The sequence below is a fragment of the Zingiber officinale genome, chromosome 4A, assembly GCF_018446385.1.
Source record: "Zingiber officinale cultivar Zhangliang chromosome 4A, Zo_v1.1, whole genome shotgun sequence".
Classification (NCBI taxonomy): Eukaryota; Viridiplantae; Streptophyta; class Magnoliopsida; order Zingiberales; family Zingiberaceae; genus Zingiber; species Zingiber officinale.
In genome coordinates this window covers 150,069,145-150,094,332 of record NC_055992.1, presented here as the reverse complement: position 1 = coordinate 150,094,332, position 25,188 = coordinate 150,069,145, and the positions used below count along the sequence as shown (strand labels likewise).

General features: G+C 41.1%; 2 protein-coding genes across 3 annotated transcripts; one reads left to right on the top strand and one right to left on the bottom strand.

Annotated features, from left to right (window-relative positions):
- The first annotated feature begins 7,216 nt into the window (after positions 1–7,216).
- Positions 7,217–18,108, top strand: LOC121971659 (regulator of nonsense transcripts UPF3-like). Of its 2 annotated transcripts, none has more exons than XM_042523019.1 (12): positions 7,217–7,590; positions 11,869–11,975; positions 12,185–12,280; positions 12,388–12,486; positions 12,613–12,692; positions 13,225–13,332; positions 14,445–14,595; positions 16,097–16,164; positions 16,247–16,934; positions 17,021–17,142; positions 17,221–17,274; positions 17,476–18,108. In XM_042523019.1, exons 1-11 carry the CDS (start codon positions 7,451–7,453, stop codon positions 17,257–17,259), a joined length of 1,698 nt encoding a protein of 565 aa, XP_042378953.1. In that variant the 5' UTR covers positions 7,217–7,450; the 3' UTR covers positions 17,260–17,274; positions 17,476–18,108. The 2 variants fall into 2 exon arrangements, with proteins under 2 accessions (XP_042378953.1, XP_042378954.1); XM_042523020.1 differs by having other exon boundaries at positions 17,454–18,108.
- Positions 18,109–19,860: 1,752 nt separating this feature from the next.
- LOC121971658 (leucine-rich repeat receptor-like serine/threonine-protein kinase BAM1) lies at positions 19,861–24,387 on the bottom strand. Its single transcript, XM_042523018.1, has 2 exons — positions 21,261–24,387; positions 19,861–20,480 (listed from the first exon to the last, which is right to left on the bottom strand). The coding sequence occupies exons 1-2, from the start codon at positions 23,884–23,886 to the stop codon at positions 20,074–20,076; spliced, it is 3,033 nt and encodes a 1,010-aa protein (XP_042378952.1). The 5' UTR covers positions 23,887–24,387; the 3' UTR covers positions 19,861–20,073.
- Positions 24,388–25,188: the final 801 nt, after the last annotated feature.

The window sequence follows — 25,188 nt, the reverse complement described above, 5'->3', positions numbered from 1 at the left end:
TGCCAATCGAATCAATCCACAACTTCAAGTACTTCCGAGCAGCATTCCTGCATCATTTTGCTAGCAGTCATTGTCACCATAAGACGAGCGTTAATTTATTCATGGTAAAGCAAGGGTCTAAGGAGGTAATGAGGGCCTACATCAAATGGTTCAACAAGGTGACCATGGATATTCCATCGGTCTCCTCGGAGATATTGATAATTAAGTGTCTTCTCCTAGGGGCTTACTGAAAGGGAATTCTTCCGCTCACTCATCCGGAGATTGCTAAAAGACTTCGACCACCTGCTCTATCGTGCCACCGAATAAATAAACGTGGAGGAAGCTCAAGCGGCGCGAAGGAAGGAAGCGCCTGCCGAGCATACTGCTCCCCTTGAACAGTGGCTGACCACCAATCATCAACCACCAAAAGGTCCCCGATTAGGAGTAGCGCAACAGCACCAGGAGCCCAGAACACATGTCGTGCAACACGTAGCAGTAGGTCGACCCAAAACTGCAAAAGGCAGGACCTGGACATCGTTGTTTTGCTCGTTCCATCAATCGGCGACACACAACACTCGAGACTGCTACGACTTGAGGCTAATTTCCAACCAACTGGCTCATCCAGGATACCGTCGTCACTCACCAACTCCCGAGCGATGACATCGACACTGATCAGACGGTCAAAGAGAAGAAGAGAGACCGGTGGACGAGAAACGCCATCGCCAGCCTCAACAAAGGGGAAATGCAAGTCCCGCGGACTCCCGCCCGAGCTTCAGCTGAGCGGACTAGACCCTCGGCTCAGGAAGAGGAAAACTGAAGCAACGCCACTCGAGGTGAAATCGGAATGATTGTTGATCGGCTAACCAACGGTGATTCCAACTAAGCAAGGTAGTCGCACATTCAACGACTGGAGATACATGCTGTAGGATGCAGCAAAGAGAAGGTCGAGGGACCAAAGATCAGTTTCGGCCCTCAAGACTCAAAGGGAGTGGAGATCCCTCACAACGACGCCTTGATCATCCGGGCGGTAATAGCTAACTATACTATTCATCGAACTTTTGTTAATATAGGTAGCTCGGTGCATATAATTTTTAAGAAGGCGTTCAACCAGCTGCAAAACGACCGGAGCGAGTTGCATCCCATGACAACCCCGCTGTATGAATTCACATGCAATGAAGTATTACCAATTGGCCAGACTTAGCTGGTTATATCACTCGGAGAAGAGCCTCTCAAGAGAACCAGGACCATAAATTTCATTGTTGTGGATGAGTCATCCGCCTATAATGTCATATTGGGTCGACTGACCCTAAATAAGTTCCGAGCTGTGGTGTCTATCTTCTATCAAAAAATAAAGTTCCCAGTGGACAATGAGGTGAACGAAGTAAAAGGTGACAAGTTGGTCGCTCGGCGGTGCTATGTCGAGATGGTTAAATCAGAGGCAAGGGCCACGCGGAAGATCTAGCGTTTGGAGGCGAACACCATCATGGAGGAACTTCCCGCGCTGATCTATGATAAAAAGGCGGATGTTCAGATCCATCCCAGTCGGTTGGAAGCCACTACATTTGTCACTGCCGACCTGACAGAGGAGAAGAAGGCAGAGCTGATCACCTACCTTAAGCGAAACCATGATATGTTTGCCTGGTCGACACATGGGCTCCCGAGCATCTCGCCAAGTGTGGCTCAGCACGAGCTTCACGTCCAACCAGACGCTCGACTAATAATATAGAAGAAGAGGGATTTCAGCTCGAAGCAAAATCAAATTATCAGAGTGGAGATAGAAAAGTTGCTTGATGCTGGTCACATTCGTGAAGCACAATTTCCGGGTTGGTTGGCCAACATTGTGCTGGTCTCCAAGCCGGACAACAAATGGTGAGTCTGCATCAACTTCCGTGATCTAAACAAAGTCTGCCCGAAGGACTTCTATCCCCTGCCCTGAATAAATCAAATGGTGGACTCCACAACTGGTTGTGAGTTGATCTGCATGCTCGACATGTACCAGGGCTACCACCAAGTGTCGCTTACCCGTGAAGATCAAGAGAAAGTCAGCTTTATCACGACTGATGGGACATATTACTGCAATGTCATGTCATTCTGACTGAAGAACGTCGACACTAGTTATCAAAGATTGATGAACAAGGTGTTCCGATGGCAGATCGGTCATAACATGAAGGTATATGTCAATGACATCTTAATAAAATCTCTCAGAGCCTCTAACTTTTGTGCAGATATCGAAGAAACTTGCCGAACTCTGAGGGCATACAGAATCAAGCTAAATCTGAACAGGTGCCTGTTTCGAGCAAAGAGTGATTGCTTCTTGGACTATATCCTCACCGAATGGGGGATTGAGGCAAATCCGAGTAAGGCGAAGGCATTGCAGGGCATACCCCCACCTCGAAACTTGAAGGAGGTCCAACGGCTGACCAGATGGATCATCATACTATCAAGATTCATCTTCAAATCGTCCGATCAGAGTCACCCGTTCTTCAAGGTACTACGTCGCGTGACGAAATTCCAATGCGACGCGGAGTGCAAAAGGCGCTGAAAGAGCTTAAGGAGTACCTTACCTCCCTACCTATATTGACAAAATCCAACGCCGACAAGTCACTATGGATTTATTTGTCATCCACGGATTATGCAGTTGGCTCGGCATTGGTGTGGCAAAACAGGTCTGAACAACATCCGATGAATTTTCTAAGTCATATATTAAAAGATGTAGAATCTCATTACACAGTTTTAAAAAATTGGCGTACGTCTGAGTACTCGCCGCTCGAAGACTTCGTCCATATTTTCTCTCACATCCGATCGTGGTGATGACCAACATTGCACTGGGAAGAATTCTCCTTGACCTAGAAGCATCCAGACGGCTGATCAAATGAACCACCGAACTAAGCGAGTTTGACATAAAGTATCAATTGCGGACGACAATCAAGGCTCAGGCTTTAGCTGATTTTGTCACCGAGGTCCAGAACGCCGAGCCGAGCGCGACTTGGAAGATATATGTGGATGGTTCATCCACTCGGCAAGGTAGCAGGATCAACATCCTCTTGATATCGTCGTGGGAGGACAGGATGCAATTGTCCGTACGGCTGGATTATCAAGCTACAAATAATGAAGCCGAATATGAGGCCCTGATAGCTGGCTTACAGACAGCTCGACATGTAGGAGCCACAAGAGTTCTCGTCCATTCGGATTCTTAACTGGTAGCTCAGTAGCTATTGGACATGTTCGAAATAAGTAACGTCTAGCTCAAGCTATACGCCAAAGCTTTCGAGAAGTTGAAGGCAAGTTTCTAAGAAGTGGTTATACAGAATATCCTCCGGTCAGACAACGAAGTCGTTGACAAGCTGGCTAAGTTAACCAGTTTGTTATCAATGATTGTTATTAATAAGCCGATTGAACAAGTCTCACTAGTAACACACATCGACAGGACAGATGGAATAACCTTTCCGAGCGACTAGAGGACACCATTAATAGAGTTTCTCCGATCGAGCGTCACACCACCCAATCAGGAGGAAACTCATTTGTTGAAAAAAAGGGTCGGGGCGGTTCACTCTGATTGGAAACCAGTTATATAAAAGAGATTTCTCAAAGTCGCTGCTCAAGTGCGTTAGATCGGAGGACATTGAGTACATCTTGCAAGAATTTCATCAAGACTCCTGCAGTAGTCATCGTGGCGACATATCACTTGCACGAAAGATCTTGTTAGTGGGATACTTTTTGTTGGGACCTTGGTGTCTGCTAGAAGGGGTGAATAACATCTTAACCAAATCGTTACTTCCTATACTTGTTAGTATGCAGCGGAAATACAAAACAAAACAAACAAGAAAAAGCTAGACCGTAGAAGACAAGAAACACAAACAACCTAACACGTTTATGAAACACGGTTCGGAGATCACTTACTCCTACTCCACGGCTATTCGTAAGGTGGACGATCCCAATCCGTTGGTGGATAACTCCTCGGAAAACCTCCAACTAACTCAAGCTCCTTATCGGTGGAGAAACCTCACCGCAAACACTTGAATACAAGCACATCGATCACATGAGGGCTTGAGAGACTCTAATAGGGGTTAACCACTTCTATTTTTGTCAACCTTAACCAAACTTCCAAGTCTTGGTTATATAGGCTACCGGTTGGAAAAACCCGTCTACCAGTTGACTGGTAAAAGTACCAGCTGATTGCCCTCTGTAAAAACTCGATCGTTATACCTCAACGACTCGATACCAGTCGACTGGTAAAACTACCAGTCAACTGCTCTACACTGGCCGAGCAAACAGAGGCATTCTATTCGCTGCCAGTCGACTGCCCAGTCAACTGATGGTTTTATTAGTCGACTGGTAAATCCTAAAACCTAGGGTTTCCCTCCCGAGTACAATCTCTCAGCACTCAGACTTGCCCGCACAACCTAGACCTAGCATTCTAGCCTCCTCCATCAGCCTCGCGTCCCTCAGATGTCTCTCCATCCTTCACGCATTGCTTTCTAGAGCTTCCATCGGTCTTATCATTGTTGTCGAGTATTCCTTTGCCAAGAGGTAACGCCTCCAGGACTTCATCCATTGCCAAGTCACACTTGGACTTGCGTTGTTAAGACTACATGCTTGGACTTGCACTACCAAGACTCACCCTTGGACTTTCCTCCTTTGCCAAGATCACCCTTGGACTTTCCTTGTTGTACCTATATCTTGCACACTCACAATACATATCAAATACAACAATAAACCTAACTTAAACTTTTGTCTAAACATCAAAACTTAGGGTACCCAAATTGCTCTAACACTTTTAACCCACATTGCAAGACGACGCTGCTCAGACAGTGACCACTTACTTGTCATGTCAGAAGTATCATAGCATCTCGCACCAACCCACTAAGGAGATGAAAGCATCCACGGTGTCTTGTTCGTTCGACCAGTGGGGTATGGACATCGTTGGACCGTTTCCCATGGTGATCGGTCAGCGAAGATTTCTACTTGTGGCAGTAGATTATTTCTTGAAATGGGTGGAAGCTGAGCCGCTAGCCAAGATAACCGAGCATATAGTTATCAAATTTATATGGCAAAACATCCTGTGTTGGCTCGGCATCCCTCGCCAGCTCGTCTCGAACAACGTAAGATAGTTCGTAGGACGGAGGCTCAAGGAGTGATGTAAGGGCTATGGTATTCCACAGGCTTTCACGTCAATGGGCTACTCCCAAAGTAATGATCAGGCGGAAGTCATCAATAGGGAAATCCTCAGAAGGTTACGAGCTCGGTTCAACCACGCTGGAAGCAGCTGGACCAATGAACTCTCCAGCGTATTGTGGGCTCATCGCACCACACCCAGAGAGGTGACCGACATAACCCAATTCCAGCTGATGTACGAGGGTGAAGCAGTGGTTCCAATGGAAGTTAGAGTAGAGTCCAACTGTGTGCAACTCTATGACGATGGAAATGTCGACTGAAGACTCATGGAGCTCGACCTAGTAGATGAAGTACGAGATAAGGCCATCGCCCCGCTCATGGCATATAGGCAGTGAATGAAGCAAAGCTACATTTGAAGGATAATCCTAAGGTTGTTCCAAGTCGGCGACTTGGTATGGAAAAGAGTGAAGTCGGTCGGCGACGTCACCAAATTAGAAGCCCCCGTGGGGAGGACGTTACAATTCAGAAGCTCCACTCGGGAGCTTACTATTTGCAAGATGGAGACGAGAGAAAGCTTGAGCGGCTCTAGAGCGCAAACTATCTCCATCCCTATAGGGTCGGATGAGAGGTACGTAATTAAATTAAGATACAATTGTATAAACATATGTCTTGTAAGTGCAGGGAACAATAAATAAAAATCCTAGGTGTTTTAGACTCTTGTGTTGTTTGGTCAAGTTAAAAGTCGAGCGACGACTATAAACTCATGAGTCAACAAGAACAAAAGTCGAACGACGATTATAAACTCAGGAGTCGATGACCACATCCGAGCGACAGTTATAAACTCGAGAGTGTACACCATCAACAGTTGAGCAGCGTGTTGGTTCCTTGGCGATCAGCTAGAGGGGGGGGGGGGGGGGGGGGGGGGAATGACCCTGTATAAAAATAACAGAAACAAAAACCCTTCTTGAACTTTACAGTTTTATTAAACTAACACTTGCATAACAAAAAACTAATTAATTAAAGAAAGAGATAAGGCACAAAAGAAGTTATTTGGTTTGCAATCAGATGATAGAAAATCTAAGGCAGTTGAAGCTCACTATCAAAGTCTCCTTCGGGCAGAAAAACCTCTTATAGCGTTGACGACTCACAAACAAGTAGTAGAACAAAAGAGAAGCGTTTACAAGTGTTGTTCTAAGCTACTGGATCAAGGCTGTATTTATAGCCCTAGTCAGGGCGCTTAGAAGGGTTCCAAGCATCTGAATGGGGATAAAACTTTATCCCTGTCGCAACGGAACATGTCACTTTATGTTTGGCTGAGATTTTAGATCCGAGCGCCCATACCAAGTTCAGGCACCTGGACTAGGTCCGTGCGCCCCGAACTAGGTTTGGGCACCTTGGACTAGGTCTGAGCGCCCCGACTGGGAAGTCAATATTTTGTTGACTTTCAATCCGGTCTTTTGCTTCGATTCCGTTCGCATTGGTACGAGTCTTCCGTTCCGGTTCCACTTGCTTGGGTGATTTCGGCCATCCGAAATAGGACTCACCCGAACCCATCTTCCGACCTTCTCGAGCAATCTTCCGCTCTGGTTTATCGTCCCTCGGAAAACGCCGCGTGCCTCCTTCTTGTCTCCCAACGTACTCTTCTGTAGCGCTTCATCCATCGGACGTACCGAGTCCGTCAGCTTTCTCTCGTGCCATCCTTCTCGCTAGTTATGTCTTTTGTAGCTAGCAGGGGACGACCGTCGGAAGTGGGCAAATATTCAGGTTATCAGGCGCTTAGCAGGGGACAACCTCCAAGCGACCTCCGACCGCCTGCTCCGACCCAATCTATAATCTCCTAGTCCATTTTTTTATGATCCAACCATAATTGAGAGTCGATCATCCCTTAATCCATGTTTTTAACCAGGGGATCTGCTATTTTGATTTGTTATAAAAAGGATGTCCAATTTATATTATTTACCAAATTAACCCCTTTCTCCAAATGTTACAGTAATCCTTTAATTTTGCTAAATCAATATACCTTTTTCGTTTTATCTCTTAGTAAACGCTGATGATAACAGATCGGATAAAACGGTGCAAAAACGGCAATAAAAAAACTCCTTAAATGTTTCAACATATAACGCATCTCTTTCCCTAACGTGGACATACATCTTGTCGCTGCGGCCTCTTCACGCCGATTCGTGCACCTCTCGATTCCTGACGTCGGATTGCAACCCAAATTTGGGGAAAAACCCTAGCCTTAATCCGAGGTCTTGACTCCGCCTACGGATCGACTCCTTGGCGGATTACCGCGGCGAGACTTGGAGGGGGAGTGTCGAGTTTCAGTCGAATTGGAGGGTTTTGTAGGATCGAGTTGATGAAGGATCCTACCGATCGAACGAAGATCGTGGTTCGGCGCCTGCCTTCGTCGATGTCTTCGACGACGCTCGTGGAGCAGATCGACAGTAGGTTCGCTGGTCGCTACGATTGGTTCTGCTTTCGCCCCGGGAAGAATAGGTAAGGGAACTTTATCGTGCCTAGTTTTAATTAAAAAAAACGTTTTTGTTTTTTTGGTTGTCGGATCTAGATTGAGTTGCACTGGAACAAATTGGATTCAATCATTTCTGTGTTAACTTTTTTCCTTTTGGGTTAGAATTTGAAATTTTTGACGTATTCTAGCTGCTTGTGCGTGTGTGTGTTTTTTTTTCCTTTTCTCTAATACAACTGAATTAATTTAGTTAATGCACTAGATTCTTAGTTTTGCCTATCGACATTTCAGTGAGATAACATTAATGCTTTTGCAATATACCTGTTCCTGCATTTTGCGTTTAGCTTACTTATAAAACTTCCGTTTACAATCTATTGGGTTCTTAATTCTGTTGTTGGTCTGATTTAACTCTTAATAAGCTGTTAGGAAAGATTTATTAGGAATATTCCAAAACAACAGTGCAAGCACATCATGTTTTTTTAGTCAGTGCTAAATGGCATACCTCATGTGGAAGTCGTTAGTTTGATGGTTCGATAGGATTTTGTAGGCACCATTTAACACCATAATCATCCACGCAGATTGTGCTTAAGTTGCAGTTGGGAATGGATTGGACTTTATGGCAATAGAGGTATTCATTTAGGCTTATTTTGTGGCGATTGTTCTAGCACTATTTTGAGGTTATATACGGATCTAGATTGAGTTGCACTGGAACAAATTGGATTCAATCATGTCTGTGTTAACTTTTTCCTTTTGGTTTAAAATTTGAAAATTTTGTAGTATTCAAAATTTCACCACCAAGTTCAATCTATCTAGTCTGAAATTATTATTATCATCCCAGTATATCACTATCACCTATTCACACGACGTGATGAGATACTTGAGGTCATCTTGAAAAGGCACCATCCATGTGGCTCATCCATCAAGGCCTGTTATTCGTGTAATGCAACGATAATATTTTTCTGAAAGTTGAAATTTAGTGAGATCTGACTGAATGAGGTAAGAAATCCAAATGAAATCAGTTGAATGGTTAGCATTTAATCCTACCTCTCCCCTTCATGAAGAATCAGCAACATGGCATGGCTCAAGCACTTCCAGTGGCAACAATGCTCCAACTGACAAGTTTGTCTCTTTGTAGTAATATGTTTGAACTTTTGTTATTCTGAGTTATGCAATGATGGAAAATTGACAAAAGTGAGAGTTAGTGAACTTGGGAGGTAAACGATATAGTTGAGTAAGTTATAATTCCTATTGATGAGTAAGAGGTGACGTGAGGGTGACTAATAATTGTCATTAGATAACTTTTGGAGTTTGGCTCAATGATTAGAAAACTAGTCAATTGTACCTATAAATGGTGTTACAATGGAGATTTTGAACCATCTTGGTGGTATATGGTATATACTGGTTTAGGTAATTTGGTCAAAACTATGCTTATTGGTTAAGATGTTCTGGGTCTTAGGTACTAAGCAAATATTTCATTAAAATTTCTTATAGCATCCAAAAAAATCTCATATGGGATTGGATAATGTACTTAGGCAAATATCAACTGAAGTACATGTTCATAATTTGCAAATTCAGTTGAACTAGGATATATATGTTTATATATAAAGTTTTGACCATAGTTTGTCAACTCAGCAACTCTAGGTTATATTTGTTTAGCATTTAGAGTTTGGAGCATAGTTTGTGGACCTAGCCAATCCACTGAGATTGACTGAGTTGGATATGATCAGCAGCACTGAGACAACCTTTCTTGATTTTGTGTCTCTTGGTCTGTGACAAATAAAATCCCTTAAAGCCACACATATACAGGTGATAAATGGTCAAGATTGACTGAAAATGTTGATAATAAAGAAATTCTCTAGTAATGACTGTTGAAATTCAATTTATGAGTTGGTAATAAAGACTATGTCACGTCTTATTCAACTTCATGTTGACAGAATAATAAGCTCCTATATCCTCAATTGCTGCGTTTTTCTTCTTTTTTTTGGTCCATTGTTGCTGAACTTGAATGTGTATTTTGAAATTACAATGTTGAAGGGAGAGTTTGAGTGGAGCTTCTGTCTTTGTTGCTCAATGACAATTAATCCTCATGGAATGCAATTTGTCTCAAATCCTAACCGATCTTCTCAAAATTAGACTGATGTTCTATTAAGGTTTTAAAAGGTGTTTTAAGGTGGTCGACTCACTGATAAAGCATATATGCTAGGCAGAAGCATATAGAGTTGGTATTAAAAGGTAATAACACTATTCTAGATAAAAGTTTTAGCATATATCCAACATAGTATGTATTCAATTCATCCAATTCATAAATCCACATAAGATAAAATCTACATCAATAACACATAATTTGACAGTGTAGAATAAGTCATATTTACTAGTTGCACACATATAATCAATATTTAAGGTGCTTATCATCTGTAAAACACACATTCAACACTTAATAGGTTTGTGTTACTAGTTACTACATCAAAAACATTAGTCAATCAGAAAGATTTCATCACAAAAGTCTTTGGTAAGTTCTTGATCATCACTAAACAAGTGTTTTTTCCCCACCATATAAGATGCCTGCCTAGTCTGCCTTGGAACACACCTAGTCATTGGAATTGGCTAACGGAATCACATCACATATGTAATTAGGTCCTTGTCTAAAATGCATAGGTCTCTTTTTAGAACACTAGGGCCAGTTTAACTACTAGTGAAGAAAATGGTTCAACCTTTGGTTTGGTTTTCAAAAATTCCAAAGACGCAAAATTTAATACACTCAATGCATATCAGTTGCTCAACTTGGTTAACTTAGTGAATGACACAACTATATTCAATAGATCAATGTTGTTTGTCAAATTATTCTATTGTAGTAAAATAAGTTGGGCTGAAATGAGCCTAGCTGAGCGCATTTGACTATGTCCATGCTTGTTGATTTTTCTTAAGAGTTCGTTACCGGACTGCCCTTTTTCGTTCAAGCTTGGTTGTAAAAAGTCTTATTGAATTCAAGCGGAACTTTTTTTTTTCTTTACTGAGCTCAACTAGAGATATTGATTTAGTTAAAACATTGATCCAACAAAGGGGACATCATCTTCTCATATTTAATATATTGTAGATTATATAAATTTTGGACTTTCACTTTAAAAATAATCATCAAATACTTAAATTGATTAGCATGTTTATTTTTTATAAAATTACTCTGTGCCTTGTACTAGTGATTTAGCCTTGTATAGCTTGAGTAAGGGATAATGTTCATGTAGACAATACCTGGGACAAACATGGTTTGATAATGATGATTGTAAGCCTTGTACTACCATGATTTTTTATTTATGATATCTTTCAAGAATGGAATAATCAGATAATTCATCTACCTATAAAACAAATCTTAGATACTTAAAAACCATATAGAAATGTATTAAAACAAATAAGGATATTTTATATTCTTGGAAATGATCAGATAATTCATCCACCTATTGAAATTATAAAAAATTCTATAGCTGACATAATTTAAGGCTTTAGACAAATAACATTATGAAATGTTCAATTCTTATTCAAATTAGCAAAATTATCATAGTTAGGATTGTATGATTTAACTTTTCTTTCTTTGTATTTGCATTTTAAAATAAAATTAGCATAAAGATAAAAATAAGCTTGTTTTACTTTTAGTTACTATGAAGTTTTTTTTTTTTTAAATTGATATTTTCTAGTATGATAACATCCTTTTCCATTATGGTTATTATTTACTTAAAATTTTTTAGCCGATTCCAATCCTTGTGTTATTGATATGAAGATTTATGACTTGTTCATGTCTTTCAACCTATCATTAGGAGGAAAATTGTTTTTGTCTCAATATATGAACAACTCTATACATTTATTGTCAATGATTATGGCATTCTATCAATTTTTTACTGCCTTATTGTTTTAATCGTGAGTTTTTAAAAAGATGTTCTTAGTTGGATATGTTACAAATTCAAAGAAAAAAAAATCCGAATATAGTATACCAGCAAGTTTTTTAATTCTAGTTGATAGTTGGTGTTTGTGAATTCCTTCTTCCTTAAATATTTTGACATCTCCTCTCTTACCTTCATTTGGACTATTTTTAGGCCAAAGTTGATGGTTTGTAGCACTTAGTGGAAATATATACTAAAATCTAAAAACAATGTATGTAATTTGTGGATTATCCTTTGTATGGCCATGTTTTATTCTTATAAACAAATACCATGATAAACTATCTCTTTTGTTTGAAAAGGTTCTACTTTAGTTTGTGAAAGACTCTACTTTTAGTTTGTGGTTTTAACTTTAATATCCAAATTTTCTGAATGCTGCAGCCAAAAGGACCAAAGACATTCTCGAGCATATATTAACTTCAAAAGACCAGAAGATGTGGTTGAGTTTGCTGAGTTCTTTGGTGGGCACATATTCGTCAATGAGAAGGGTATTTAACTTTATTTCATTCCTGCTGCTTTTTCTTTTTATGGTCTATTATGTGCATATTATATTCTCTAACGATTAACTTATAATATAACATGTCCATTTTGTTTTTCTCTGTATAATTATATCTACTTAGTTGCAACAAACAATTTAAAATTATTTTTTTTTCATGGTGTGTTCTTGTATGATGGGTTCTTGAAATAATTATGCCAGGTGCTCAGTTTAAGGCTCTTGTAGAGTATGCACCATCTCAACGAGTTCCAAAGCTGTGGTTAAAAAATGATGGTCGTGAAGGGACCATATCTAAGGGTAATCTATTTTCAACTTTGGCGCATATCATCAAACTTACAAGTATTACACTGGTGCTGGCCACCATCCATTCTTACTAAATAGCTGTATATCCCATTAACTTTTAGATCCTGAATACATGGAGTTTCTTGAACTTGTATCAAAACCCGCAGAACATCTTCCTAGTGCAGAGATTCAGTTAGAGAGGAAAGAAGCTGAAAGAGCTGGTCAGTTGCTAAATGTAGCTGCAAATCATCTTAGCTAGATAGTGCTAAAAAAGTAGGAGTTGCTCAAATGAAGATGCTTAATTAAGAGAAAACCATTTTTTTATTTCATCTTTTGCTTTTGTATAGGTGCTATAAAGGAAGCACCCATAATAACACCATTAATGGATTTTGTTCGACGGAAAAGAGCAGCTAAAAATGGTTCTCAGGTATCATAAAAGTCTCTTCTCTATCAAGTTTATAGTATCTAACAAAGCCATCTTCCTTTGTGATTCACCTTTTGAACTCATCAAGTAATCTTAGGAACTGTGTTTTCCGTGGGCAACCTTTTAGATCCTTGGGCTACCTATTACCCTTGGCAAACATGATTGGGCATTTGTATTTTGTGTGGCTTACTGGCCATTTAGAAACTTATGAGGTGCCTTCTGAGTAGCATAAGCTTGACTGTTGTTGGGTTCTCATTATTTCTGTGAATTATTATTTTGTATGTGAATCTAACAACGATTTTTAGTATGAAAAATGTCAAAGGAACCTATTTATTATGCTTGTTTATTTTAACAAATTTATCAGTAGTCTCTATTATTTGGATATTTTATTGTTTGGATCTGAGTTGGCTGATCGATGATTTAGGAATTTGTGGTTCTATTTAATGCTTTCAAACTAACTACAAAGGTTTTTTTTTGTTTTTTTGCTGCTTTTGGTATAATCTTTTCACATGTTCAGATATTATTCTTTCTGCAGAAATTATTCGGCAATGGTAAAGTTAGTAAACGATTGGGAGTTTCTGCTAGCCCTTCAAGTTCTTCTGCCAAAAGAGGTTCTGATAGGCGTAAAGTTGCAACTTCAAATGTATGCATTTCTTTGTCTGTGCCTTTTTTTTTTCAGTTTTGAATTGATTTTCTGTTCTCCAAGTTCTTGGGCATGAATGTGAAGCATATTATTTAAAATGTTTATGCATTTTATGCTTTTTCAATTGAATGCTTTTTAATTATTTTCTTTCTTTTGTTTTTTTTTTGTAAAGCAGCCTGGTCCTTGATATCATTTGCATTACACTTGTACCGAAGTTATTAAATGTCTTAGTGTGGTTGGTGATAGCCTCTAGAGAGTTTGGTGAAGCTACTAACATTTATAGAAGCACCAATATAGAAAACCATGATATATTATCTTTAGCAATTGCCATTTAATAGAAAAGCTAGACCTGAGGTCTGTACTTAGCTTCCTGGAAGGTCTTCAATATGGTCATGATCAGGTGATAGGCTGTGGGAAGGCAGTTGTTGAGCTTACTTTTTTTGTAACGCAATAAACTCAAGAAGGTGATGGCACATTTGCTCCAGCAGTATTTTTCTTATACTTGTCATGATGGGCTACATAATGGAAGTACGTTGGACAGTGCCAGCTTCTTTTTTTGTTTTTGTTTTTGTTTTTGCTTTTGTTTTTGTATGTGTCATCTTGGATGGCATATACATTTCCTTTTCATACACATTTGGATGGCCTTTTTAGAGAAGCTCTTCAAATATAATATGGCGATAATTTATCTCATCATATCTGTTGGGATCCTTTATGATGAATAGGCACTCAAGTGGGTTTTGCTGACTTGATTAGAAATCATATTGCCATCATTTGAAAGTCACTGTTAGGCAATAAGACATATCGTAATCTGATTTCTTGAATGTGTTTGGAAAGTATCCATATGGCATTCTTCTATTTTCCAAATTTTGGAATTCTATCATACTTGACCGTTCAGCACATATATTTTATCCAATAGTGCCATCAGTGGATACTTTAATGCATGTTTGTATTTTACCTAATTCTTTCTGCAAGGCTAACATTTTTCTGTATTGCTTGCTCACTGATCTTTTCTTTTTCATTTTTGGTATTTATTTTTTATTTTTTACTATGTTACCTCGTTTCTATTTACTAGTATCATTTCTCATGTCTTTTATGCTCTTTGGTGCTTTCAGTACGTGCTTAAGGATAGCATGAAAAAACGAGGCCTTAAAGACAAACCAACATACATTTTGATGTCAAGAAAGGAAGACCAGATGTCTGCATCAGATAAATCTGTTAATGTACCTTCTACGATTGAGAAGGAAGGAGTAGAAGATGAATTTGGTATGTTATATTTCTGATTTCATGAACATCCTCTTTTGATGGGTTTTTGGTTGACTGTTCTAGTCTGCTATTGATTCTGGGATCCAGGCATCTATTAGGTTGTTGTCCAAACACTAGTTCTAGTAGTTAAACATAAATAGTTAGGAGATTACAAACTGTTGTTATGAATGATCTCTTACGGCTCGTGCACACACAGTATAATTTGATTCAAAGATTATTGCCTACTCTTTTAGTTTGGGAGTTAAAAAGATGTACTCCCTAGCAAATGTTTCTTTTAGTTTGGGAGGAAGACACACATATACGAGTGAAGTTGTTGTTCTCTTTTAATAGAATAACTCAATTATATCCTTCTGTAGCACGTGAGGAATATATATTTATATATACACACAGACAATTGTGAGGGACAGTTTGAGCACAAGCAAACATTTCATCGGCTCTTATTTCTTTAGAGAGTCTCTTTGTCCTTTGAATCTGCGTGTTAGAATGCTGAACGATTGTGCAAGTTCTTCCCAGGTTTCTATCTTTCGTTAAGTTTCACCAAAGAATGACATAAGTGATCACACTTTGCCCCAGAGCATCATGTTGTATTGAAAGCAAAGCACTAGCTGATGTTCTTTCTCTAGGACGCCACTCTTCATCTAGGAGGATTCCTTCTATCATTATAATAATTTATTTACAAAAGGCTTTTGACAATGTTTCTTTTTTTCAGTTGGTTGGATTAAAACTTGTCTTTCCTCTTTCAACTTCCATTACAAGGTTAATGGTATTTGTTCTGAGGAGTTCAGGAGTGTTAATAGCATTAGGCTGGATATCCTTCATCACCATATCTTTCATCATTATGTAGCAATTCTTCATTTGTCTCATGGATTCTAATACAGAAGTTAGGTTGATTTGGTGGTATTCTCTTTTCTAAAATGATTATATGCTGGTGACTTACCATTACCTATGCCAATGACAGTTTCTGTTCTGCTCTGCTGCTAAGTTGATCTTGGAAATTTTTGTAGGCTTATCAATTCATTTGTCTGACTAGAAGAGAGCTGTTAATAGAGTTTTCTCTTTCTTTGGTATTAAGGGCTGTTCTCAACTTTTCATGTAATTGGGTTTTTACATTTCCCCAACGAGGGTTCCTAATCCATGTCAAGAGTTGCTTCTTGAAGAAAATTGTCAGAAGATGGAGGGGCCAAAATGATAAAATTCTTTCTCAGATGCTCAACTGTATCCATATCCATGCTCTTACTTCTGGTTGGGTTAATGATCCTATTCTGAATAAGATTTCTAAAAGGTGTTTTTGATATTCTGATAATTCATATAACCAACTTCATCTTGTAAACTGACAAATTGTAATTGCTAAAAGCACTTGTATAGAATATTGCAAATAACAAACTGTCGAACAGTTGTAACTAACACACACAAACACACACGCGCGCACACACACACACAACAGAAGCATGAGTCGGCTATGATCTCTTAATCAGCAATTTAATTATTGGAATTCATGTAGGCCCAGGAGTTGAATCTGGAAAAACCAGATTTGTGCTTTTGAAAGGGAAGGAGAGAGAATCTTCTGATGTAAGCAACAGATGATGATGTGCTTTTTCATTCTTAATCATTGTTTTATCATGTCATAACAACTACTGTGTACTTTCATCAGGCGCCTAGAGTTTTAGCACAACACCAGATTGTAGCATCTCCAGTCAAAGGTTCACCTATTTTTTCATCTAAAAAAAACCAGACGAGTGGAAGGATCATTAAAAGCATACTCACAAAGGAGGGTCGTATGGATTTTTCATTTATAAATACCACCCATACTGAACAACAAATGCAAGTGGCAAATGTAGAGGACAAGCATCCATCTCGACCTCCCAGTGCAAGCTTGAATTCCAAGGATCACATACCATGTATTTCATCGCTTGCATCTGTTTCTGATGATGATAAAAAATATACAGATGGTAAGGCTGCTGTAGACAACAAACATGTTTCTGTATCGAGCGAAAAACATGAAAGGCGAACTAGGAATAAAGACAGACCTGATCGTGGTGTTTGGGCTCCTCTTCGTCGTCCAGATAGATCTCAATCTAATGATAGAATTCCTCCTGAAGTGGTCCAGCTGTCAGCTAATTCTTCAGAAGGCTTATCCGTGTCTCAACAGGCAGTTGGGAAAGTTCGGGAGGACGAGGTGGTTATTCAGACACGCAATGCACGTGGTAGTAACTTGCTTGCTGCCCATGAAACACCATTGGGTTATGGAGAAAGAAAACCTGATCTGTCCTATGCAAGTAGAAGTGAAGATATAAAGATTCACGGAGGCAGACGAGTTGATTATTCTGGAGCTGAAAATGGTGTGGCCTGTCAAACTTGTATAGCAATTGTACATCATTTTGTTCTGTTAGTCTGTGTAACTGATGCTTACTTGATAATTATTCAGGTTCTCATAGGCATGTTGGGCGTCGTGGATCATTACGTAGTCTGAAGGACACAGATAGCTCCTTGAATCCTTCAGAAGGAAAGAATTCCAAGAGAGGTTCTACTGCCTATAGTTCGTATGAGGTGAAATATCCTGAAATAATGATAATCAATTAGTGAAATTTTACAATCTTATACTTAATCTTGGCTAATAATATGCAGAGACAAGTATGGGTTCAGAAGTCAGGCTCGGCTTCATGAATTTTGTACTGAATGGTAAGATTTTAACTCTTGTTTTTTTCCTTATTTCATGCCTCTAACACCAACCAGCATACCCCTAGTCTGCAACCTTGAACTGATATGCAGTTAATTGCAACATCCCTACCTTTAGTTTTCCATAACTTCTCACGCCTGTGCTCCTGTGTTAGCTTTCCTTTGTCTGATCATCTTAACAGCAGGATACATATGATGCTGCAGATTAGCCAATTGTGGCAATGTTCTGTTTCAAGCTCATTGTTATGAGTTCTTGATGATGTAAAGTGCAGTGGCAGTGCCTCTCTGGGTAAATGCTGCTTGAATTTTGCTATTACCAAATTGGTCCACAAGCACAGCTATAACTCGTCAGTAAGGAAAAGGATGAACTAAACCACATCGAAGGTGAAATAAATTTGCTAATGGTCTGCAATTTTCTGTGAATAACCATCTACTTGAAGCTTTAGTTTGTGAAAGGATGGTAGTTGCAGTTGTTGGCCTGGAGTGCCAAGTCTTTCTCCCACTCCATTATGTTGGCTAAGATATTTCCAGCACAAACCTCCAGTAGAACTTCTCAAGTATTTTATCAACAACAGTGCGGGAGCTTTTCGGAGCAACTGTTCTTGGTTGGTTTTGTTTCTACCGTTGTTTATAGGTTTGAGAAGCCTTGTATGGCCATGATGTTTCAGTGAACTCGTTTTGGTGAATACTTGTGTGATACTAGGAAACTAGTATTTCTCGACAAATATAAGTTTGTCATTAGTGTTTTTAGAGTCGATAGCGTTGAAATCGTGCCAAGTGATGTCTGTGGATGATGTTACTGGTTTTTAGTACATCCATGACGTCTGTGGAGATGCACTTCTGGTGCCTTCAAGTTTTAACAGCTCATGTCTGAAAATTTGAATTTAACGCCTCGATAATGTTTAGTTTCATGGAAATGCTTCTTGTTTTCAGAATGATTCCAGTCTGGATGTTGGCGAATCATGGAATGAAATCATTTTTGATGTTTAGGGTTGAGTACATTTAAAGTTCATCTTTGGATTTTCCAGGTTAAAGTTTTAACCACGTTCATAGACGAATTATTTTCTTGAAACAACAAAAGAAATTTTTTTTTTCATCAGTATGATCCAAAATATTTGATCATTCACATTAGATCAGCTTGGATCTTAGAGTGGCTATTTAAAAAAAAAAACAAAGCTGAACAAAGGCTCATTTTCGGATTTCTATCTAATTTATAGTTATCCTATGGAGTAAATTTATTTTTTTATTTTACCCCTTTTATTAATTATTATGATGTTGGATTCAAAGAACACGGTAGATTTCAAAGAATATCACTACTGCAGTGATTTTGATTTTTAAAAATAAGCATCAAAGTTTTAAATTTGGTAAAATATAAAATTTATCACCTTTATTGGAAGGGAGTAAATAAAGAAATCTAACTATGAGGAGGATAATTCTTAGATGTTATCAATATTCGATTCTTATTTAATTTTATAAACATGTTAAATAATGATCAATTTGGCTATTTTAGTGGTAAAATTAGTATCATTTTGGTGTTATATTTTGAAAATCAACACTATAATGACATTGATTTTTGAAATACTAGATCACATTAATATTGTTTTTTGTATCATGTCCTTTTAGGGTAGTGCGGTGGTTAAGACAGAGTATTATCATATAAAATTTTAGGATCAAAACTTGACATGTCCGAATATGTCTTTCCCCATACCTTAGCTACTTGTACTAATGACTAGTAGTTATCCATAATTTATTTTCTCTGTGTTAATCTAGGGACAGATTGACGGGAGCGCTGGGAGTAAGTGAATTGTCTTCTGCCACATAGGGTTATAAATGAGCTAAGGTAATTGAGCCAAGTCGAGTCGAGCTTAAAATGAACCAAGCCCTTGAAATGTTTGTTCAAGTTTAACTTGGTTTATTTTTTATGAGTTTAAGCTTGACTTGAGCTTGGTTTATTTAGATGTTATCGAACTCTCAATTCAAACTTGTTTGATTATTTGATTGGTTATTAAGTTTGATAATTTAAATTTATTTATTTATTTTATTTTATTTTTTATTTAGCACATTGATAATATTTTTATTAATAAATATATTTTGTGAACATTATTCACAAGCGTTGTTCACGAATATTGATCATAAATATTAACGAGCTGAATACATATGTATTCAAGGTTGTTGTCTATTTTAACGAATTGTTCAAGTTTATTTGTTTAATTGATCTTATGTATATTGAACGAACATAAACAAACTCTTACCAAGTCGAACACTAAACTTATTCACGAATACTTGATTTATTTATAACCTTATTACCACATTTGAAATTCAATATCACAGTGATGATGTTATTTGAATGTGATTTCTATTTTTTAGTTGGTATCAAGTATTCAGTTTATACTATACCCTTTAATTAAGGAGGTAATCAGTTTTGTTTCATAAAATTTTTTTATCGACTATCAAAATAAATCAAAAAATATTCGCATGGAACTATAAAATTGAGCCGGCTAAAGATATTTATATAATCTGTTGTTAATTAAAGTAGTAATGATATAATCTTATATGAGAGAAAATTTAGAAATTAGTGATGAGATAATCTTTGTATTAATTCATCAAAAAATTTAGATGAGAGGATATCTAATTTTTCAACAATATTAATGTGAATTTTGAAACAAAAACCAAAATTAAAGGAAAGGAATAAAGCATCGTTCACTCATATGACCTCACCATAATTACCTATTTTACAAAGAACCCCTTCTTACACTTCGTTGTTCGATCCTAGAAATTATCGAAATTATCAGAATATTACAACTACGTCAAAAGATCCGGAACTAGTGGGCCCCGTTTCCGGTCCTGCGTCGACGGACAGGGCGATACCGGCGACTGGTGGTTGCTCTCCGGCAGGTGGTGGGGGAACTCCGACAGCATCAGCACCACCTCCCTCATCGTCGGCCGCTCCACGCTGTTCTCCTGCACGCACAGCATCGCCACGAAGAAGACGTGCGCCACCTCGTCGGCCGGCGCGGCGCAGAGCCGAGAGTCGACGATCGCCGCCGCGTTGTCCCGGCTCCCGCCCGTGGCAAACTTCGCCCATTGCACGATGTCGACGCCGTCGCCGAAGTCGCCCACCGGCCGCCGACCGCTGATGAGCTCGAGCAGCACAACGCCGAAGCTGTACACGTCCGACTTCTCGTCGACCTTGAGGGTGTACGCGTACTCTGCAGCCACGAAGACATCGATCAAAATGCCACAAAAATAAATAAAATAAAATAAATACGGCCAGAAAACCAAAAACATATAACAATTCCCACGACCATTCACCAAGATCAAGAAATTTCTGAGTAAATGTTTGACAGAGCATGAAGACCAAGCAGTGATCGCAGCTTTGGGAACGAAGATTTTACACAGGTCGATCCTGTGGATTGGAATAACTTGTCCCTCTCTGCCACGCCATGCGTGCAGCCACCGCAGCGTCACGTCCCTGTTTCCGTGTTCCTCCTCGTTGGGCTGCATGAACCGGAGCTGAAGTTCATCGACGTGGTTTGGAGCCCAAAGATTTGATGTTGGATTCTGTCATTCATGCCGATGGATTGTGTCCCAGGTCAAATAGGACCATAGATGACTGAACATCGTCAGTCAATTGTTGGTCGGATCAATGAATTTCATTCGTCTGTGTTCTATCGTAGATTTATAATTTATTTACTGAGAGTCTGAGACAATCTAATTCATGTACAGTGTGATCATTGATATGGAAAAATTATCTGCGTAGAATTCTTCAACTAGGATTTGTTGGAGTTCATATGCTAAATTTAGAAGGAGAGTTGCCACTGTGGGAAAAAACAAACTCAGAAAGTCCTTAAGCAGAATCAAACAAGAAATTGCAGAGAGTAAAAAACAAAAGAATCAAACGAAGAACAGTTTTTTATAATTAAAATGATGCAGATGTTGTGAAGAAGAAGAAGAAGAATTGAATGGAAATAGTACGGAATTTGTTGTACCTGGAGCGATGTAGCCGTAGGATCCGGCGATGGCGGACATGCTCTCGGAGGCAGCGCCGTCGTGGTGGAGGAACTTGGCGAGGCCGAAGTCGGCGACGTGGGCCTCGAACCCGGCGTCGAGAAGGATGTTGTTGGACTTCACGTCACGGTGGACGATGCGCGGGCTGCAGTCGTGGTGCAGGTAGCAGAGCCCCCTGGCCGCCTCCACCGCGATCCGGTAGCGCCGCCCCCAACCGAGCGACGTTCCGCCTCCCTTGCCGTGCAGCGCCGCTCCCAGGCTGCCTTTTCCCATGTACTCGTACACCAGCAAGTTCGTCTCCCCGTCGCTACAGAACGCAAGCAGGCGCACGATGTTGCGGTGGCGGATGTTCCCCAGAGTTCGCACCTCCGCCCGGAAGCCGTGGTCGTGGCCGCCGCCCCGCAGCCGCTTAACCGCGATCTCTCCGCCTCCCGCCCGTCCGAGGTACACAGTCCCGCCGCCGCCGCGCCCGATCACGTTCCCCTCCTTCATGCTCTCCAGCACCTCCGCCACGCCGAACCCCACCTTCTGGAACGCCGTAAGCTGCCACTCCCCCGCCCCGCCCCCGCCGCTGCGACGGTACGTCCGCGCCCGAGCCGCCGCGGCTGTGGCGAACACCAGCGAGCAGAGCAGCAGCCCCAACGCGACGATCAGCTTGAAATCGCCACCCGCTCCCTCGCGCGGCCGCGCAAGAGCAGCCGGGCGAGCGTCGCACAGTTGGCCCACCGCTGCCCCGCACAAAGCAGGATTTCCTGCGAACGCGGAAGCGTTCAGGTAGGCCAGCTGTCCGACGGCGGGCACCTCTCCGGAGAGATCGTTGTAGGAGAAATCCGCTGCGGTGAGGCTCCGCAACCCCGAGATCGACCGCGGAATCGTGTCGCTTAGGTGGTTGTGCGACAGGTTGAGATAGTTGAGGACGGATATCCCTGCGATCTCTCCGGGGATCGTCCCGGAGAGGTTGTTCTGGCTGAGATCCAAGTATATGAGCTGGGTGCACGAGCCGATCTCCGGCGGGACGAGGCCAGAGAGGGCATTGCGGCTGAGATCGAGCTTCGTCATGTGCCGCAACTCGCCGACATCGCCGGGAATCGGACCAGAAAGTTGATTGCTGCCCAATAGCAAGGTCTGGATCGAGGAGAGATTCGAGATTGACGTCGGAATTGAACCAGAAAGCAAATTGTCGGATAGATTGAGCTGGGCCAATTGGTTGCGGCTCTGGCCGGAATCATCATCATTGGCTGGTATTCTACCAGAGAGGTAGTTGCTCTGCATCTCTAACAGGTTGAGACTGGGCAAGTAGAGAAGCCCTGAGGGAATGCTGCCATTGAGATAATTCTGTCCGAGCCTCACTCTCGTGAGGCTCCAACACTTGCCCAAGCTCTCAGGGATCGGTCCGAACAAGAAATTGTTCAACAAGATCAAAACTTTGAGCTGCTTAAGTGGACAGAGATCGCCGGGAATGGTGCCCGTTAACTTGTTTGACGAAAGGTCCAGCACGCGCATCCGGCCGCCGGAGCCCAACTTCTCTGGGATCACGCCGGTGAAGTTGTTCATGAACAGCTGCAGCGTGTCGAGCTTCGGTAGTCTGGCCACGAACTCTGGGATCGAGCCGTGGAGCCGGTTGATGAAGAGATTGAGCAGGGTGAGTTCAGTGAGAGCGGCGAGCTCGAGGGGTACCTCCCCGGTGAGCGCGTTGTTGGAGAGGTCGAGCAGGGTGAGCCGTGTGAGGTTGCCGAGTGCCGCCGAGATCGGCCCCGACAAGCGGTTGGAATGGAGAAAGAGCGTATCGAGGTTGACGAGTTTGCCGAGCTCGGCCGGGATTTTCCCTTCGAGGCCACAACTCGAGAGGTCGAGGTGGACTAGAGTGGCGGCGAGCCTCTCGAGCTCGGCCGGGATGCCACCGTCGAACACGTTGTAGTAGCCCAAGTAGAGCTTCCTGAGGCTCGTCAAGTTGCCAATCTCCACCGGAATTCTGCCGCGGAGGTCGTTCCCGTTCAACGACAAGTACTCCAGCGCGGCCAAATTTCCGTAGCTCGCCGGAATCTGCCCGGTGAAGTAGTTTCCGCCGAGGTCCAAGTATCTGAGTCGGCTCAAATTCGCGGCGCCGGACGGTAACAAGGCGGTGAAGTTGTTGTCGTAGGCGTCGAGCACCTCGAGGCTCCGCAGGCTCGCGTAGCCCCACTCGATCCCGCCGTCGAATAAGTTGCACGAAATGTTTAAGAACCGAAGGCTCGGCAAATCCGCGAGCTTAATCCCTCCCTCGAGCTGGTTTCCGGCGAGCGAGAGCTTCACCAACGCATCCATGCCGGAGACCACGACCGCGACGCGGCCGGAAATGTTCAAATTAGAGAGGTCGACGCCGGCGACGCGGCCGTGGTTGCACCGGACGCCAAACCACGAGCACACTGAGCTCAGATTGGCTTCGCTCCAGCTTTCCAGCTCCGGGCCGGAAGACTGGAAGCCTGCTCTCATGGAAGCCAAGACTGAGGCATCGTCGCGAAGCGAAGCACACGTAGCAGGGCTTGCGACGGCCAACACCATGAGAAGAACAAGAAGAAGAAAAGGTGCCATTTTTGATGAAGCATTGGCCATGACGCTATCTAACATAGAATATAGCTTCAGATATAAGGAAATCTTTTGGAGGAAGAAAGACTTCACTGTGAAGACTTTAAGATAAGTACTTGGCAAGTTCCTTCAAGAACAGATCTTTTTGTTCTTGATTTTACTATTGATTTATTCTTCACCTCATGCTCAAGTGGATCGCATCGAAGCCGTGGGGGACAATAAATATGAAGTGAAAGAGGGAACAGGATTAAGAGGGTGGCATTTGAATATACTGGCAGGAAAAACATGACTGCTGACAGAAGTTGCAGATTTCCATTAAAGATGTAGATTTTAAGGATTTATGAAGCTAATAAAGTGTTTACTGTTAAGAATATTTGGGGTTCAATAAGTTTGTACATCAAACTGGAAAATTTTCATTTGCAGTGAGAAACTGCAGAGGAGAGAAGCTGGAGCTGATGAATGAATGAGTCACCATGGCCTGACTGCAACTGATTCCTCATTCAGCCATCTCAGAGCCTGCACCTGCCATTGAAAGCCTTGCTCTGAATGTCCAAAATCACCACAAGGACCTCAAAGCTCACCAGATAGTTTGGATTTCTTTAATTAGAGGAAAAGATAAAGGCATTGCCAGAGAAGATGTAAAGTGTTTCACTGTTGCAGCATTTGCCAGTTCATGTCCTCCTCCCACTCTAGTCAGTAAAGCAAAATGTGATTATAACTGAATCATTATATCATTTAAAGAAGTGGAATGATGACTGTAATATATATAATTGACACGATTATAATAGAAATGACTGCTATGGTGTGTGGGATTTGTGGTGAGGAAAGGAATCATTAAGCTTTTGTTAGGCTTTATTTCATGTCCCTCCCAAAGGTGCATGGTCCTTCAGAGGAGGGGTCTTAAAGATCCCCCTTCCACTTCAAAAGACTTGTTAAAGATGAATGTCTGCGCCCCTTCACATGGGAAAGAGTGCTCTTGTATCATATGGATGGAACAGGAGGCTGAGCCATTCTCTTTTCTTCCTCTTCTTTACCAAAGTGGCCTTCTTTGCTTCCTGGTGATTCTACTTGACTCCTTTTTTACTTTGAGTCTTTGTATGATTCATAATCAATTGCATGGTTCCACTTCCACCATGGCTAGTTAGCTAGCTACTTCACCTTCATCACTTTGTTTGAATTTATTCATTGTATTTGAAACCTCTCTTTGTGATATCAGTACATAAGCTGGAAGGTGACTTCTTCTAGGGTAGGCACCATTATTGTGATAAATGCTAGTCTGATTGGAGTATTGATTATTGGATTCATATCAAATAGAATAAGGACTACTTTTGCAATTTGGGATAA

What these genes read in the sequence shown, in the direction of transcription:
- LOC121971659 (XM_042523019.1), top strand. Translation starts at nt 7,451, where the DNA reads ATGAAGGATCCTACCGATCGAACGAAGATCGTGGTTCGGCGCCTGCCT. An exon ending in TGAAGGGACCATATCTAAGG is followed by an intron (nt 12,281 to 12,387) that starts GTAATCTATTTT and finishes ATTAACTTTTAG; the next exon opens with ATCCTGAATACATGGAGTTT. An exon ending in TTATTCTGGAGCTGAAAATG is followed by an intron (nt 16,935 to 17,020) that starts GTGTGGCCTGTC and finishes ATAATTATTCAG; the next exon opens with GTTCTCATAGGCATGTTGGG.
- LOC121971658 (XM_042523018.1), bottom strand. Translation starts at nt 23,886, where the DNA reads ATGTTAGATAGCGTCATGGCCAATGCTTCATCAAAAATGGCACCTTTT. An exon ending in CTACGGCTACATCGCTCCAG is followed by an intron (nt 20,481 to 21,260) that starts GTACAACAAATT and finishes TCGTGGCTGCAG; the next exon opens with AGTACGCGTACACCCTCAAG.